The sequence below is a fragment of the Elephas maximus genome, chromosome 3, assembly GCF_024166365.1.
Source record: "Elephas maximus indicus isolate mEleMax1 chromosome 3, mEleMax1 primary haplotype, whole genome shotgun sequence".
Classification (NCBI taxonomy): domain Eukaryota; kingdom Metazoa; phylum Chordata; class Mammalia; order Proboscidea; family Elephantidae; genus Elephas; species Elephas maximus.
The window spans coordinates 166,221,830-166,238,395 of record NC_064821.1 but is presented as its reverse complement, the minus strand read 5'-3'; the positions used below and the strand labels follow the sequence as shown (position 1 = coordinate 166,238,395).

At 35.9% G+C, this 16,566-nt stretch overlaps 1 protein-coding gene across 2 annotated transcripts in view; it reads right to left on the bottom strand.

Moving 5' to 3' along the window:
* Window positions 1-2,507: 2,507 nt before the first annotated feature.
* TRIM33 (tripartite motif containing 33) overlaps window positions 2,508-16,566 on the bottom strand; it is a 135,491-nt gene continuing 121,432 nt past the window's right edge. Inside the window, exons 14-20 of one of the 2 annotated variants that reach the window (XM_049880019.1) lie at window positions 13,915-14,074; window positions 12,324-12,673; window positions 9,832-9,955; window positions 7,304-7,378; window positions 5,547-5,699; window positions 4,065-4,115; window positions 2,508-3,985 (exon numbers count right to left, since the gene is read on the bottom strand). In XM_049880019.1, coding sequence (XP_049735976.1) covers window positions 3,773-3,985; window positions 4,065-4,115; window positions 5,547-5,699; window positions 7,304-7,378; window positions 9,832-9,955; window positions 12,324-12,673; window positions 13,915-14,074 — 1,126 coding nt within the window. In that variant the 3' untranslated portion in view covers window positions 2,508-3,772. The remainder of the gene's footprint in view (window positions 3,986-4,064; window positions 4,116-5,546; window positions 5,700-7,303; window positions 7,379-9,831; window positions 9,956-12,323; window positions 12,674-13,914; window positions 14,075-16,566) is intronic. The other variant, XM_049880018.1, reaches the window with a different exon arrangement.

Sequence of the window (16,566 nt, the reverse complement as noted above, 5' to 3'; positions counted from 1 at the left end):
TTGCTTTTTCAAGGAGGAGATAATAAAAGAAAAAATCCAAGTCCGGTACATGATCAAACTGTGATGCACCTCAAATATCTTGTTGCTGTATCTCACCTTCAGCAGATCATTAACGTATATGGTATGTATTAAGAATTCATGATATGAATTAAGAATTTGATTGTTTTAAGTAAGGGTGGTAGGGTGGGTAGATTTTTATAAAACTACTGACTGATCCAATGCTGAGTATGCAAATAAGCAAGGCTGACTTCAATAAGAAACAGGATTTTTTTTACTTCACATGTTGTGTGAGAGTGGGGGTAGGTAAGGGATTTAAAGGCCGAGGGAGAGGGAGACACAGCATCCACCCCCTTTTTGGATGGTAAGTGACCCTTCAATAATGTATGGTAGGCCACAATCCAAGGGCATAGTCAGAAAACCTGAATCTACTAGCTTATTAACACTATTCACTAATAATTACATGGCAGGATACCTGCTGAGGTAATTGATAAATCTACAATTTGCACACTATAAACTTTTATGTTCTATTTAAAGGCATTATTTCTTTGGATTAACTAAAAAAAAATCTCAAGATCTGTTAGAACAAAAGGTGAGACTTAACCGATTTCAAAAATTAAATTCCCTTGCATAAGAAATGGAAGTCAGAAAGTATCTTGTTAATTCCAAAATAATAACAATTTTAACAGTGGACTCAATAACTTAAATCCTTTCTCTGTAGTAGTGGTTTGATGTTTCCAAGCCAAATGCTGAGAAACACAAATTTAGGCCGGCAGAACAGATCAAGGAACATTTTGTTCTTAGTTTTCTGATGGAAGAAGGAAACTGAAGTGTGGCAAAAATTTAGCAAGCTTTTAAAAAAACATCAGACTTTCCCCGCCCCCGAAGACTAAAATACTGCCTTTTTAACAAAGAATACAAATGTAAAAGAGTATCAAAACAAACTGCCTTCAGGTATTGACGGATAGTCAATGTTAGTCTTTTTAAAGCATAAATTAATACGAACACCTATAAGATATCAGGATATCAATTAAGCTTTTGCACTTTTTGCCACAGTCTGTATCAGACAGAGCTGAACAAAATCAGCTTAGAAACACAGCGATCAGTGTGCAAGAAAAAAGCTTCAATAAAATCTAAAGTGAACACTTGCATTTAATGGTGGTTTGTTGATAGCTATCAGTTTAATACTAATTCCTCAGCAGTATAAAATATCATCTGGTATCAGAAATGGAGCCTGTTAAATGCTGACAATAAAGTGGCGTTTGAAGAACCAATCTTAAATTAAAAGAAACAAACAAAAAACAAAACTCCATCTAACATGGAAATGTTTTTAAGGGAACACATTATCTTTTGAGGCCCTAAATCCTAATAAATATTTACTTAAAATCTGTTTCTCCCCCCAAATGGCAGAACCTATTCATGAGTTATCATCAAGAATCATGAAAAGGATTCTTGTAAAGAGCAAGTACAAAATACTAGGACTCAAAGGTTTGACAAAAGGAAGCTATACTCCTATTCATTACTTTAGAAGGTTTTCCAAAAATGTGCCCCTCATAAATGTCTACTTTTAAACTTAAAAAAAAAAATGTATGAGAAAGAGGGATAAAGGCATAGGAAAAAAAACATTTTTGAATGATTTTCCCCCTTTAATAAGAAAACTCTTCTTAGGACTTTGAAATTTGCGTAAAATGATAGAACAGCTTGGTGTATTTTTTGAAGTTTTTATATACGTGTATATATATGTGTGTGTATATTTTTATAACAAAAACTGAAAGAGGAGCTAAAAGTAAGCCAGGGAATAAAGTAAGTCAAAGGCAACAATAAAAGCAATACGGTTTAAATACATTATCAGAAGGCTGGAATCATAGTCTTCTTTACCCCCGCCCCTTGTTAAGAAAAGAAAAACAACCCAAAGGAATTTGTATAATAATTTCTTTAGAGCACTTTATTGATTTAATATGCACTAAAAAATATTTACCTCTTAAACAATTATGTCAAATAATTTTCTTTTCTGAATAGTCTACTGTCTGAACTGCTTAAGCTGAATTTTTAAAAAGGCAAATGATTTGCCACAATATGTTGACATCTGAAAAATATCTAATGGCAAATTCTTCTATTTTGGTCACTTTATATTCTAATGTGTCCATACAAAAGTAGGACTAAAATTTTTAATCCAACAAAAGAGAAGCCTGTACACAGTCTAGAATGCACATTTTGGGATCTGAGCATCACAAATGAAGAGAAGAAAAATGAACCAGAGCCAAGTTCGTTTGTCTGCCTCAGGTGCTGTAATCAGGGTAGCAGAGGTGGGTTTACTCCAGTGACCATTCAAGTGGGGATCGGCTCATTTTCAGGATTTACTTACAGGTCTCTTCTAAGTCCTTTAGGCCCCCAGTCCATGCAAATGTCCCACTTTGTGGACGGATGAGTAATCTAACCCCACCGGGTTTATTTCAATATTCTGATATTTCAATAAGCTGCTTCTGAAGATTTTATTTGAGAAGTCTAAGTCCTTTAGGCCCCCAGTCCATGCAAATGTCCCACTTTGTGGACGGATGAGTAATCTAACCCCACCGGGTTTATTTCAATATTCTGATATTTCAATAAGCTGCTTCTGAAGATTTTATTTGAGAAGTCTGTTCTCTATTAAAATAAGATAGAACCTCAAAATATGAACGTGAACATTAGAAATAGACAGCATATATTACAAATCCATTCTTGATAGGAACATTAGTAAGAATACACATTAGCTTAAAAAACAGCCTCAGCAAATGTTGCTGATCTGCCAGAAGTTTTAGTTCACTATTTACAAATAAGACAAAGTGAAATACAGAAAATTTTACACATTTGGTAGCTGACAGATTATTGTTTGCCAATAGTGGTCTATCAGAACACGGATATGAGGGAAGGCTGGATAGAAGCCAGTTGTTGCCTTCTCAAGCAAATTTAAATGTACAGAAAACTAGATTAATTTTAAAACAAACATTCTGTCTTTCATGGGAATAACTGTATGATCAGATGATTTGACTGGGAAGTGTCCTTGTGTGGAAAAGTTTTCTGGAAATGACTACTATAAATGTACATGATCCACTACTGAAAAGTTATATTTATTTCAACCACACCTTGCTCTTAAGTTCAACAATTAAAGTTGATTAAATGATGATCAATGATGTTTCCTAGACCCTAAGTATGACTCGAAAATGAAACTACTGTTGAGCTCTTTAAACCAATATAAAAACTAAAGCCCAACAGCATCAAAATGAAAAAAAAAAAGTGATGGCATGATTCAGTGAACATCTGAATTGACATTGAAGTGGAATCTGAGCTACTTTTAAGTAGAAAACAACCCAGTATGTCTGTGTGTTGTGGGGGAGGCGTAAAAGTTGTTTAATAACTGCACTCTAGTCCAAAGAGACAATTTATCCAGGGACATGACCTTCAAGTATTTACTAGTACACCAGTATCCTGCACCATCCGATACCACATGATCATCAACATTTGTTCGTCTCTAACAACCAGAGAACCACCCTCTTTAGTAACAAAAATCTTCGTATCATTTCACTTTTGCCTTTTGATTTTACTTTTAAAGTTGCAAATTAAGTTCTTTCCCCCTTTTTTGACAAGAATGTGTTTTCTGTCCATTATTTCAATCTAATACTGTGTAAAAGCTATCGGCTTCAAGAAGGTGGCCACGGTAGCAACACTTAAATAAACGGTTTTTTGTTTGTTTTTTTCCTTCTTTTTTGCTAAACAAGTGATTTAAGTCCATGTCATTTTACTTTATATGTACTGGTCTCTCATCTGACTTTAGGCGTTTTCTGCGGGGCTGTATAAAGTCTTCATCAGAGTCCTCAGTTACCTCGCCATCATCCTCTTCCTGATCAAACTCTGGCAAAGGTGCGAAGGTCCTGTCTGAGTAGATCTCTGTGAGTTTATCTTCAAAGTACAATGCAACTGCTTTCCCTGCCTGAGCTACTTCTGAATCAGCCTGCAAGCAAAAGATAGGAATATTCACCTATTGGTAATGCATATTCCTTCACCAAGTTTGCATGGTCTGAAAAGCTTACCTTCAAATTAATCTCTTGTGTTTCTGCATAAACTTGAACAACTTTCATCATCTAAAAAGGATACCAGAGTCAAAAAAAAGGGAAATTATAATCCTTTCTAAAGTTATGAGACTGTATAGGATTGGTGACGAAAGTCAGCCATACTAGGGAGAACAAATTGCTATGACCAGGTTAACTGCTTTCTAAAATTTATAGAACATGGAACCACTTTTTTTACAAAGATCTGTTACTAAAGCTACTGTGAAACCTCAATAATTGTCTCAAATTCCGAATTAGCAAGGTCAACCTGAATAGGAATTGATCTGAGTACAACTATTTAAAAGAAAAATTTTTGTGAAACAAATGATGTATGTTGTTTAAACAAATTGTCAAACCTTCAACAAACGGCTTATTTAGAATTTTATCCGCATGTCAGTATGTTCATCGTAAATTATTTAACTATTACTAAAGCAGGTAAAAGCGAGAATCTTACCAAATGCCAGCTCTAGTTCATGAAAGCATGTTTAGTTGGACATAATCTGGGAATGTACTTTCTAAATTTATATTCGCATTAGCGAAGTGTTACTATATCTTCTGTGACATTGCTGTCCTCAAGGTTTGCTATAAAGGTGACTACGCTTTTCACCTTATGAGGATTTTTTTTTTTTCCCCCAATTTAAAATGCCATCTGGGTGCTTCCAGAGCAGCTATGGGTATACTTTAGATATGATTTATTTTAAAAGTCACACGGCACCCAAAATTCATTAGCAATAAAGGGGAGAGTTTTGGTATTAATCTTTTAAAGATTTTGTGGATTCTCATCAAATTCCATGTTCTTCTCTTAAAAGAAAAATCTTTTTAACAATAAGAGACTTGATTTTATCCCAAAGATAACACAGACAATTTCCTTGAAAGAAGTATAAATCACATTTCTTCTCAAGGCACAGGACTGCTTACCCTTAAACCTTATCCTCAAAAAAAATACATAACCAAAGTTAATAAAAGTCACATTGCTGAGATCAGAAAACTCAACATTATATACTCTGGGCTTCTATGCAAGATAAGCCACCAGAGATTAGTTTATGCTTTCATTTACATTTATATGGCCAGTAGTAATAAAATCTAAAGACACGGGTACAGGTGCAACCAAAGCCTTACCTAAATGTACCCGAAATGCAAGCTGTTTATAATAATTTCCCTCAAAATCTACTTAACTACAAACTACTTGCCATATTTATCCCAACCCTTAACTCATTTAGGAAGGGATAGGCGAAGATATTCTCACTTTATTATACTTAAGTACATATATTCTACATTTACACACAGTAAACTTTTTTTTTTTTTTTTTTGGAGCTACAGATACAATCAAATTTTACTTTTAACAAGAATGAAGCAAAAAGAGAAATTTTAAATCAAATTAGAAAATTAATCTTTTGGCAGGAAAAACAAAACAAGCAAAGAAACTAACAATCCAAAACTCTATAGTTTGGAAGCTTAACATACTTCATTAAACCTTTCACAGTTCTTGAAGATCAAACGGACATCAGCCACAAAGTCATCTGGGATTTGGTAGTGTTGGGAATGTTTTTTCTGAAGCTTCTTTTTCACGGTGGATAAATCCATTGGTTTCTTTATAATTTTATAGTAGTTTGGTATCTAAAAAAAATAAATAAGGATAAATAAGAATTCCTTAAAAATGCTACACTGTTTAACTGGAAAATACATAGTATATTAATTTTAGGAGAAAAAAAATGTGTGATTATTGAGGCAGCTGCTTGCAAATTTGGGGGACAGTAAATGTATTTTAAATCTTCTGCCCAATCATATCACAAAAATTACATTTTATTCATTCAGAGTACATTCCAGGCTCAACGGCTAATGGAAGTCCCCGAAGTCCTATCTTTAATGACAAGTAGATTTGAAAAAAATTATACTTATGACCCCTGAAGAGTTTTTTTTAAAAAAAAAAAGACCTATTACAAAATGTATCAATATTATAATTAGAATATGATGTATTTTAGAGGATATAACTTTATAACAGAGAACTCTAGACACAGCAACAGGGGGAGAAAGACTACCAGACTGCCATAACTACACAAATAAAATTTCCATTAACTATTTACTGATCGTGCTAGGAAGCACTAGCACCTCCCTTTGCCAAAAATTTCTACCCTCGGGATATAATTGAATACAACAAAATTATTTAAATAATCCATAAAAAGAAAAAAAATTTTTTAAGTCATTTTTTAATATGAAGTACCTGAACGTGAAGACTGCACAGACTTCTAGAATCAGATGATTACTATTTGTACAAGGTATCTTCTTCCTTGTATCTAGACCTTTTCTGTTTTAAAATTCATTTCTCAGTCTACCTGGTACATAAGTCTACTATCATTTAATATTCTATAACATGTCTGCTACTCAACAGTACCTTATTCAATAACTAATGGCTAACAAATAAAATGTGTGTTAGCATATTCTCATTCCATTTATGAAGCACTGAGCACATCTGGTCTTGCTTTTATTACAGAATTTGAGAGCCTATCTTCCTTAACAAAAGTCATCTCACGGATAAACAAAAAGCACCAATTTGAAAATTTTCCCGAATCTTTTCTCAGTCTTCACTGTTCATATTAGGTTTATGAAGGCAGAGTTAGTCTGAAAGGTTCAAATTTACACTTTTATTCAAACGCTTACTTTCACAAAGACTAATTTCTCCCCAACAGAGCCTAGAATCTTAGAAGTGGAATCTTAGAAATAATTTAGATCAATATTCCCACTTTACAGTTTTAAAAGTAGAAGCAGAAAATTACGTAATTTCTCCAAATTAATAAAGTTTGTTAATGGCAGAAAGGAAATCAAATCTTCTGACTCCTAATTCAATATTCTTTCCGTTACACCTGTTTCTCTTGGGTGATTAAATTCATTAAGTATTACAGCAACAAAATGCTCAAAAACAAACAATAATTTTAATGACTGAATCTCACTTCTATTTAGCCCTAATAAAATTTCTGATTAATAATAAGTGCTTACTATGTTATCAGGCACTTTGTTAAATACTTTATACAACTATGAATCCTTAGAATAACCCAATGAGGTAAAAAAAATAGTATTAGAAAAGAAAACTGAGTCTCAAAGAAGTTGAGGACCTTGCTCAGAAGTCTTAATTTTAATACAAACAGTGTGAGGCCAGAGCCCTCAGATGCTTAAGTATCACGCTAGACCTCTTCACCAGGGAGCTACTAGAGCAGACAACTCACCGAAGCAGGAACTGGTTCCTGGAATTCGATACTTAATTCATGGCAATAGAGGTAAAGCAGAAGACGTTCACATTTCTGGCCCAAAAAAGGAAAGGAAAACACATGAGATATTTTTCCATTTAATATGATATTCTTGAGAAGGAGAAGTATATCACTACAATGTATTATCCCAATGAACTGAACATAAAGCCCCCTACATTCCAGCTATCCTACTAAACATATACACTCAAAACCACCTTGTTTTCCATTTAGTTTTAAGACGATCTTCTGCTGTACTTTAATTGAACTTATCAAAGACAGAATGCCTTTATTCTAATCTGATAACTAAGGTACCTACTTGTAACTCTTGATTATTTATACAAAGGGAAAAGAGTCATAAAAGCAACGTACAGCACTTTGTGCAAAAGAACCTGGTGATCTATGAATTATCACTGTTGCTCCTCATTGTAACTCTTTGAGGCAGGCAGGACAAGCATCATTATCCATTATTAACCCTTTCTTCAAATGATTCTACCCAGGTTCAAAATTAAATAAAACGTGTCCATGTCTTCTCAATCCAGAATTTTTTTTAGACAATTAGAAATAAATTGGAATGCATTTCACATTTATAGTTTTCTATTTGCTCATATTTCTTTTAATATAATTTGTATATCCTAAACACAAACCTTCACTTGATAGATAGCCGAAGAAGGAATTTGTAAGTATATACATCAGATAAGAGCCAACATAAGCCTGACAATTACAGAACTATGTTAAAGGTATTTTGTGTCTTTGGAGATCAAGCTACTTTCTCAGGAGAAATTATTTTAATTCAAATTCTCTACCGAATTATTCCATTTATATAATTTCACAAAATACTCCAGAATAAAGAAAATTATGAATGAATTATTGTAACTAATAAAAGAAAAAAGGCATCAAAATATTATCAGTCACCTTCAAAGATCAATTACAGACCAAATAAACTTCCTGAGGGACCAAATTACTGGACTGAGGGCTGTGGGGACCATCTAGCTCAACTGGCATAATAGTGTTTATAAAGAAAACAATCTACATTCTACATCTGGGATCTTAAAAGCCTGTGAGCGGCCATCTAGAATACTCTGCTGGTCTCACCCCTTCGGGAGCAAGGGAGAATGAAGAAAACTAAAGACACAATGGAAAGATTAGTCCAAAGGACTAATGGACCACAACTACCATGGCCTCCACCAGACTGAGTCCAGTACAACTAGATAGTACTCGGGTACCACCACTGACTGCTCTGACAGGGATCACAATAGCAGGTCCTGGACAGAGCTGGAGAAAATTGCAGAACAAAATTCTAATTCACAAAAAAAGACCTGACTTAGTAGCCTGACAGAGACTGGAGAAACCCCAAGAATATGGCCCCCAGATGCCCTTTTAGCTTAGTAATGAAGTCACTCCTGAGGTTCACCCTTGAGCCAAAGATTAGAAAGGCCCATAAAACAAAATAAGACTAAAAAGGCACATCAGCTCAGGGGCAAAGGCTAGAAGGCAGAAGGAGACAGGAAAGCTGGTAAAAGGGAACCCAAGGTTGAGAAGGCAGAGTGTTGACATGTTGTGGGGTTGTTAACCGATGTCATAAAACAGTATGTGTAATAACTGCTTAATGAGAAGCCAGTTTGTTCTGTAAACCTTTACCTAAAGTACAATTAAAAAACAAAACAATAACATAGGTACATAAACAAATTCATGTAAATTCTAGGCTTAAAGTTCTAGCTGCAGAGTCTAGCTTGTTCACTCATTCAACAAATATTTACTGAGCATATCCTATGCACTCTAAACAGCTTTGAACAAGAGAGATCAACTTCAAGGACTTTACAGTCTAGTAGGAGAGAATGACAAGTAAATATCTTAGATAGGATAGCTAAGAAAAGCCTCGCTGATGAGGCAACATTTCAGCAGAAATCTAAATGAAGTGAGGAGATAATTTTGGATTTTTTTTTTTAATATGACAGGAAGATGTTAGAGGATTTTAAGTAAAAAAGAGACAGACTTGTCTATATTTTTTAAAGAACTTCTGTACACTACAGCATGTAAGGGGACAGAGTAGAAGCAGGGAGACTACTTAAGAGATTATTACAATAGTAAGAAATTAGGAATGCTATTTAGGGTGCTAATGGTGGAGGAAAGTAAGAAATGGTTGGCGTAACAATCACTCTTAATTCTTTTTTTTCTAATAGGTTTCTGGCATGAGTAACAGGTGTGAATGGTGATGCCATTTATTTATGGGGAATATGAAGGAGGGTGGTTACTATGCTGTTATTTGATTGGTTTTTGTTTTTTAAGGACAGAATTGAAAAACAAGATTTAGTTGGGACATGCTAATTGAAGAAGCTGGAAATAAGTCTTGAGCTCATGGCTAGATATACAGATTTTGAAAGTCATCAAGATATCATTAGATGCTAAGATTAAAAAATTAAAATTAATCAGGTTACACTAATGAAAAAAAATGATGTACAGACAGAGACATACAGAATCCTTAACAAATCAGCTTAATGGACACTTACCCTTTGGTCCACGGGGCTTAACCCCTGTGCAGTTTTCCCCTTCTTACTATGTTGTAAATTATCACAATCATATTCAACTTCTGGTTTCCCAATATCTCTGCAAAATGTGCATATCCAGTCCCCACTAAACATGGAAATAGGCAATTAGTCCACATAATTATAACAAAGACTGCTCTAGAGGAACCTTGCTCCCTAGTGGTGAGTCTCCAATTTGTTTTCTTAGTTTCCAGTTTTGGGGAGAAAGAAGGATCTATTCTTGTCAAATCTCGGATGAGGCTGTGTGGTAAGAACCCCCCTCCCCCAACTTTTCCCAGTCATCCTTCAAACAATTACCTCCTGGAAAGCATTATAAAAATGGTGTCCCTACATTAAAAGGGGGTTTCTTCCCAGCACAACGTTGACATTCAGTACTTGTGGTGTAAGACCAATTCTCTGAGACCCCATTACTACCCTCACATGGACTCCAAACTCACAAATTAAAAAAAGGGTACAGGATATGAGTCCCTCAGGCATCCTGTACTCTTTTGGCATATATTAAACATGCCAAAAATAACAATTCTTCTTTTATGACCAGTCAAAAGCCTAGAACACACTCACACACAACCTGCAAGTACATACACCTTTTATCTTTTAACTCTAAATCTCTATAAATTGTTTCTATCAGGATTTCTAACAAATAGGCTCCAAAATCATTCATTCCTTTTGTTCTCTTTATATAGTATATATAAAATATTTTCATGTAAATAACACATTCACAAATAAAAATATACATGTATAAAAATAAGTCTAAGAATGGTACTGACTCATCTATCAGTGCCAAGAGTTTACAATTTCCTCCAGACATCATTCTGCCCTTGAAACAAAGAACTCAGTGATGAAATCCTGACATTCCAGCAGATGTCACTACCCAAAGAGAAATATGAAAAGTCTTCATTTCAAACCAAAATGCCAACCTTTTGTTTTCTAAAAGAGGAGAAAAAAAAAAAAAAAAAAAGGCCCTGTTCTATCCCTGCCAAATACCTACACCTCCTAAGCTTTAGGTAAGAATTATATATAATTCTTTAGAAAAACATTCTAGCCCTGTTTATATCCACCAGTTTTCTAATCTGAAAGGTTGAACCTTTCAAAGAGTAAAAAAAAACCCATTGCCATTGTGTTGATTCCAACTCATAGCCACCCTATGGGACTCAACAGAACTGCCCCATAGGGTTTCCAAGGAGCGGCTGGTGGATTCAAACTGCTCATCTTTTGGTTAGCAGCTGGCACTGTTTAATTAAAATCACTGGAACTCAGGAATATGAGAGGAAGTGTGAATTTTTTTTTTTTTAATCTACAGGCAGAAAGAAGCTTCATTTTCCCTAAAGAACACTGGTCTATTTTCACTTAAAAAAAAAAACTGGGGTTGTGGGGGTTGGGGGAAGGAGGATGATATTTGAAAGAAAGAAATGTAACTCGACTGTTTAATGTTTATGAGATCAGTCCGAGATAACAGACTGCATGAACATAAAATGCGAAATGTTAACTGGAAGGGATCCAGAGGTCTTCTAATCTAAACCTTACCCCTTTTTAGATACAGAAACTAATCCCTGAAAAACGGTGACTTGTCCAAGCTCATTAAGCCAGCTAAATATAAAATTAAGACTGAAATATCAGCCCAGTACACTTGCTCCACTTTATTAACTGGTATCATCAGCTTGCTCTGGGGCTCACCAATCAATGTTTTAATGCTTGAAACCCACTTTAGCTGTCATCAGGTCAAAACAGTCTGAGGACAACGCTCATATTTCCCCCAATCTCTTTTAAATTACCTTTACCTCAAGTTTTTATCATTTAAATAAGGAATTCATTAATTGTTCATCCCAAAGTTAATGAGTAAGAGATACTCCTAAAAGCTTATCTCTGAAAAGCCCTCAGAAATCCGCACACAGGCAGTCACTACCAATTGACTGTTTTCAGTGGTCAAGGGGAAACTATTCCCTAAAGGGGCAAAAAAAACCCTATTTCAAGACATTGAAGGTGTTCTTAAAAAGTACTTTTCTTCTTCTTAAGAGCATTTTGAGAGTTTTTAAACTTTAGAAAAGTCAATTTTGGCTAAGTGGTATTTACAAACCAAACCACTGTCATAGACCTTATTAAGATTAATGGCTATAGACTAAAAAATTCCACTTCAGAAGTAAATGAATTAACTTTCTCCAACATCCCAGAGTTCCCTTTCCCCTCATAATTTACAGTTTTATCTAGTTTTCTTACACTGAGTATAAACTGAAGCCCAGGAGATAGTCTATTCTCTATCATTAACATAGCACTCAGATCTTAGACATTTTATTACTAAGCTGTCATTTTTTCTGAAGGCACTGACAAAGGAATAATAGATTCCTTATTTTATAAAAATAGTATGCATTGGTTAAGAAGGCCATCTGTCCTGATTAACTTTCTGCTATTTTTTTAAGCTTATAAAAATAACCCTCCCAAAATAAATATTTCACTGGTACCTTGGAAAGCTAAGAAGTGTTGGAACATGACAAGTTAGATGAAAGACCTTTGGACATTTTTCGCAGCACAAGAGATCCCCTCCATTTTGGCAGACAGCACACCAGTCTTCATTTGGGTCATCATCTTTGTTGCTGCCATCTCCTCCAATCCTTGCCGACCTGTGCATGAGGCTTCGAACTGGGGATTTTCCATTAACAAGGCTGCTGAGCCCTGACTGTTTGCAGCTTTCACTCATATCCGTAGGTTCAGTTTTCACATGGTTTTCCAAGCTTGCTAATGCATCCAACTCACTCTCTAGATGCAGGTTGGTTGAGAGAGGTGGTGTCAAGCTACTCTCGGGACTGCTCAACTAAAATAAAACGACGACAGATTCTTGAAGAATCACTTAATCCTTACTGCATGCAGTATGTGTATTTAAAAGTTATGCCAATATATACAAATATATGGAAATAACTTTTAAAATTACATTGTAAATCACATTATTGACATAAAGCAGTAAAAGCAACTCCCAAATTATTTAGGCATGTTAATAATATGATTTTAGAGGGCCCGTCTAACATTGGTTCTCTCAGATAATAAGGTAATTAATTAAGCCCCCCTTAAGCACACTGATTGGGAAGTAGTTTATGGGTATATGTCTCCTACTATGTCATATTATTTTTTTATTTTTAAGCACATTAATTGGGAAGTAGTTTATGGGTATACGTCTCCTACTATGTCATATTATTTTTCATACCAGAATCTGCTACACAGTGTTTGAGGAGCCATCAAAAATAGTCTTCTGATCACCAATCATTCTGATAATGTAGGAAGATCCTCAAAATGTAAAATAAGTCTTTCACTGCCCTTTTGTACCCAGTGTTTATGCGGTACTTTCCAAACCAAGTTCTAGATGAAAAGGTGACACTGCTTCAAAAGCAAGGTTAACTCTGTTGTCTCCAGTTCTCTAAATCTACAGATACTGAGCTGAATATACTAATACTCTGAGTTGAAATCCCTAAACAATAACCATGTGCAAAGTGATACACAGCCTGGGCAGGAAGAAACCAAGATGGAAATTTCCAAACAAATAGGGACGTCATTCTAAATTATAAAAAGTAATAAATGTCCCCACTGAAGAACTCCAGAATGGTTAATAATTCATAAGCCAAAAGGCAATCTTCCCACCACAAAACTCTTTGATCATTAAACTTCTTTCATGTCAACAGCCTTGATGCTGAGTGCACCGGTCCAGGATGGCCAAGAATCTTCTTTGGCCTCAGATTCAACGTAACTATTGAGATGATTAATGAATTTAGAACAAAACAGATCCCAATTTAGCACCATGGCAAAAATATTGACTAATTACAAACTCGATAATTCCAAATGAGTGCTTAAAACAATTGTCTTTTATTTCTTATTAATTAGAGCTGCATCTTAAACAAAAAAACCTGAGTCAGAAAAAGAGATAGTATTTGGATTGTGCCAGGCATGAAAGTTCAAGAAAAAATAAACATCCCCAGAGCCACTATTCAGTCTAACAGACTTAGAGATGGAAGAATCATTAGAGTGACCTCCTTACATCCCTGCTGGACTCACGTGGCAGCTTACCATGCAGGCACTCCTCCTGCCATCCTCTGTCTTTTCTTGTTTCACAGCTCCTGAAAAGCTACATATTTCGTCCTCAGTCCCAGGTTCTTGCTTGACCTTCACTTGATCAGATTTGAAACTAAGACTTGTCTTCTCGGCAGTTCTCCCTGATGACCCACAGCTAATACAAAACAATACAGGCCACATATGTTTAAATGTATGGCATATATATAAACAACGATATAAAAGCCAATGTTCATTAAGATGAAGACAATTTACGAATCTTATAGAAGATGAGGACATCTCATAATACAGTGAAGAGAAATGTGATACAAGTCTAGCTTCAAATTCTTTAAAAATATGGATTGAACTTTCACAAAATCGTAAACACACGTTTTATGGTCTGAGGCACTTAAAGTAAATCATTTAAGGAGTCTAGTAAACAAACCAGTAAGACAGAATGTTAATGACTGCTTCTCTTCATAAAAGTAGGTATCAACTTTTCTCTACCCCCAAACATCTGAGAAATAACATCATTAATAATAGTGGTTTATGAAACTTCTTCAAAGGAAGATTATTTTGGCTTTTAGGGGCAGGAGATTGGGGAAAGGGGATACAGAGTAACGAATAACCCAGAACATCTGTAGGTAATGTGGTGGTTAACATCATGTGTCAACTTGGCTAAGCTATGATTCTCAGACGATTGGCAGACATTATGTAATCACCTTCCATTTTGTGGCCTCAAATGAGCAGCCATCAGTTAAAAGGGGAGTTTCCTTGTGGGTATAGCCTGCCTCCAGTATATAAGTGGATGTTCTGGCAAACCTTGCTGTCTTTCTTGACCCTGAAACTCTTCTCATCACCTGACCTCTGATTCTTGAAATATTTAAGCCTGCAGAAGTCTCTGGCCAGCCACTTGACCTGCATATTTTGGATGTGCCAACCCCCACAACCCTGTGATCCAGCACGAGCCTCCAGCCTGCCATTTGGCCTGCAGATTTGGGGTTTGCCAGCTCCTACAACCATATGAGCCAACAAAGGTCTTCAGCCTGTCGCCCGACCCACGAATGTGGGAATTGCCAGGTCCTACTATAGTATATAAGACATTTCCTTGAAATAAATTTCCCTCTCCACACCACCCCCCCCTCGTTCTCGCTCTCTCTCTCTACAGTCATTGTTGTTGTCATCAGGTGCTGTCGAGTCAGCTCAGACTCACAGTAACCCTATGTTCAAAAGAACGAAACACAGCCCGGTCCTATGCCATCCTCACTACAGCTGCCATATTTGAGCCCATTGTTGCAGCTATGTCAATCCATCTCATTGAGAGTCTTCTTTTTTCACTGACCCTCTACTTTACCCAGCATGATGTCCACTTCCAGGGACTGGTTCCTCCTGATCACCTGTCCAAAGTACAAGAGACAAAGTCCTGCCATACTCACTTCTAAGGAGTTTTCTAGCCTTCTAGCCGTACTTCTAAAACACATTTGTTCCTTCTTCTGGCCAAAAAAACCCATTGCTGTTGATTCCAACTCATAGTGACCCTATATAGGACAGAGGAGAACTGCCCTATAGAGTTTCCAAGGAGCAGCTGGTGGATTTGAACTGCCCACCTTTTGGTTAAAAGCCAAATGCTTAACCACTGGCAGTCCACGGTATATTCAATATTCTCCATCAACACCATAATTCAAAGGCATCAATTCTTCTTCCATCTTCCTTATTCACTGTCCAGCAGCTTTCACATGCATATGATGCCACTGAAACATGGCCTGGGCCAGGCACACCTTAGGCATCAAAGTGACATCTTTGGTCCTTAACAGTTCAAAGAGTTCTTTTGCAGCAGATCTGTCCAATGCAATACGGTGTTAGATTTCCTGACTGCTGGTTCCATGAGCACCGACTGTGGATCCAAGTAAAATGAAATCCTTGACAATTTCAATCTTTTCTCCATTTATCACGATGTTGCTTATTGGTCCAGTTGTGAGGATTTTTGTTTTATGTTGAGGTGAAATCCACAGTGAATCTATGCTTCATTGGCTTTGCTCCTCTAGAGAACCCAAACTAGGGCATATGGTACTGAAGGTGGTTCTAGAGGAACACGGTCTTAAGGATGAGTTTTCTGAACTGGTTTTCAAGTCTGGCTAGACTTCAAGCGTTAATGATTCTATTTCCAGTAATAAAGAGACCACTTAAATTTATGGTGTGATATGGCAATAGAAATACACAAAATATCACCACCACTGGATCAAACATTTATAACAGAAAACTATACAATTGTGTATTTGATACTTTTCAACATTTCTGTCAAACTGAGGAGTATAATGGAGTTGGCTGGTTGCTCCCACTTTTGCTAAACAAAGTGGAGATAATAAAGGATGTGCTCAGGGCTTCAGAGTTCCAGCTCAAGTACCACAAAAAAGACCTGAGTTTGCTATTTGTGCCCTGAAAGGATGCCTTATTACTTGTAGTGATACAGAGCTGATATTGCTGAAAACCAAACCAAAAATCTTATCCTAAGAATAGCTGAATTATAACACCAATTGAATTCCCAACCTCAAATGGTATCTGAAGTTAAAGTGAGGATACTGATTAAGAAGAAATGAAATCCTGAAACTTGAGATGGGGACGTATTGGCAGATAAACTAGAAGTTGGAGACGCTAAACCCCTAAAATGCT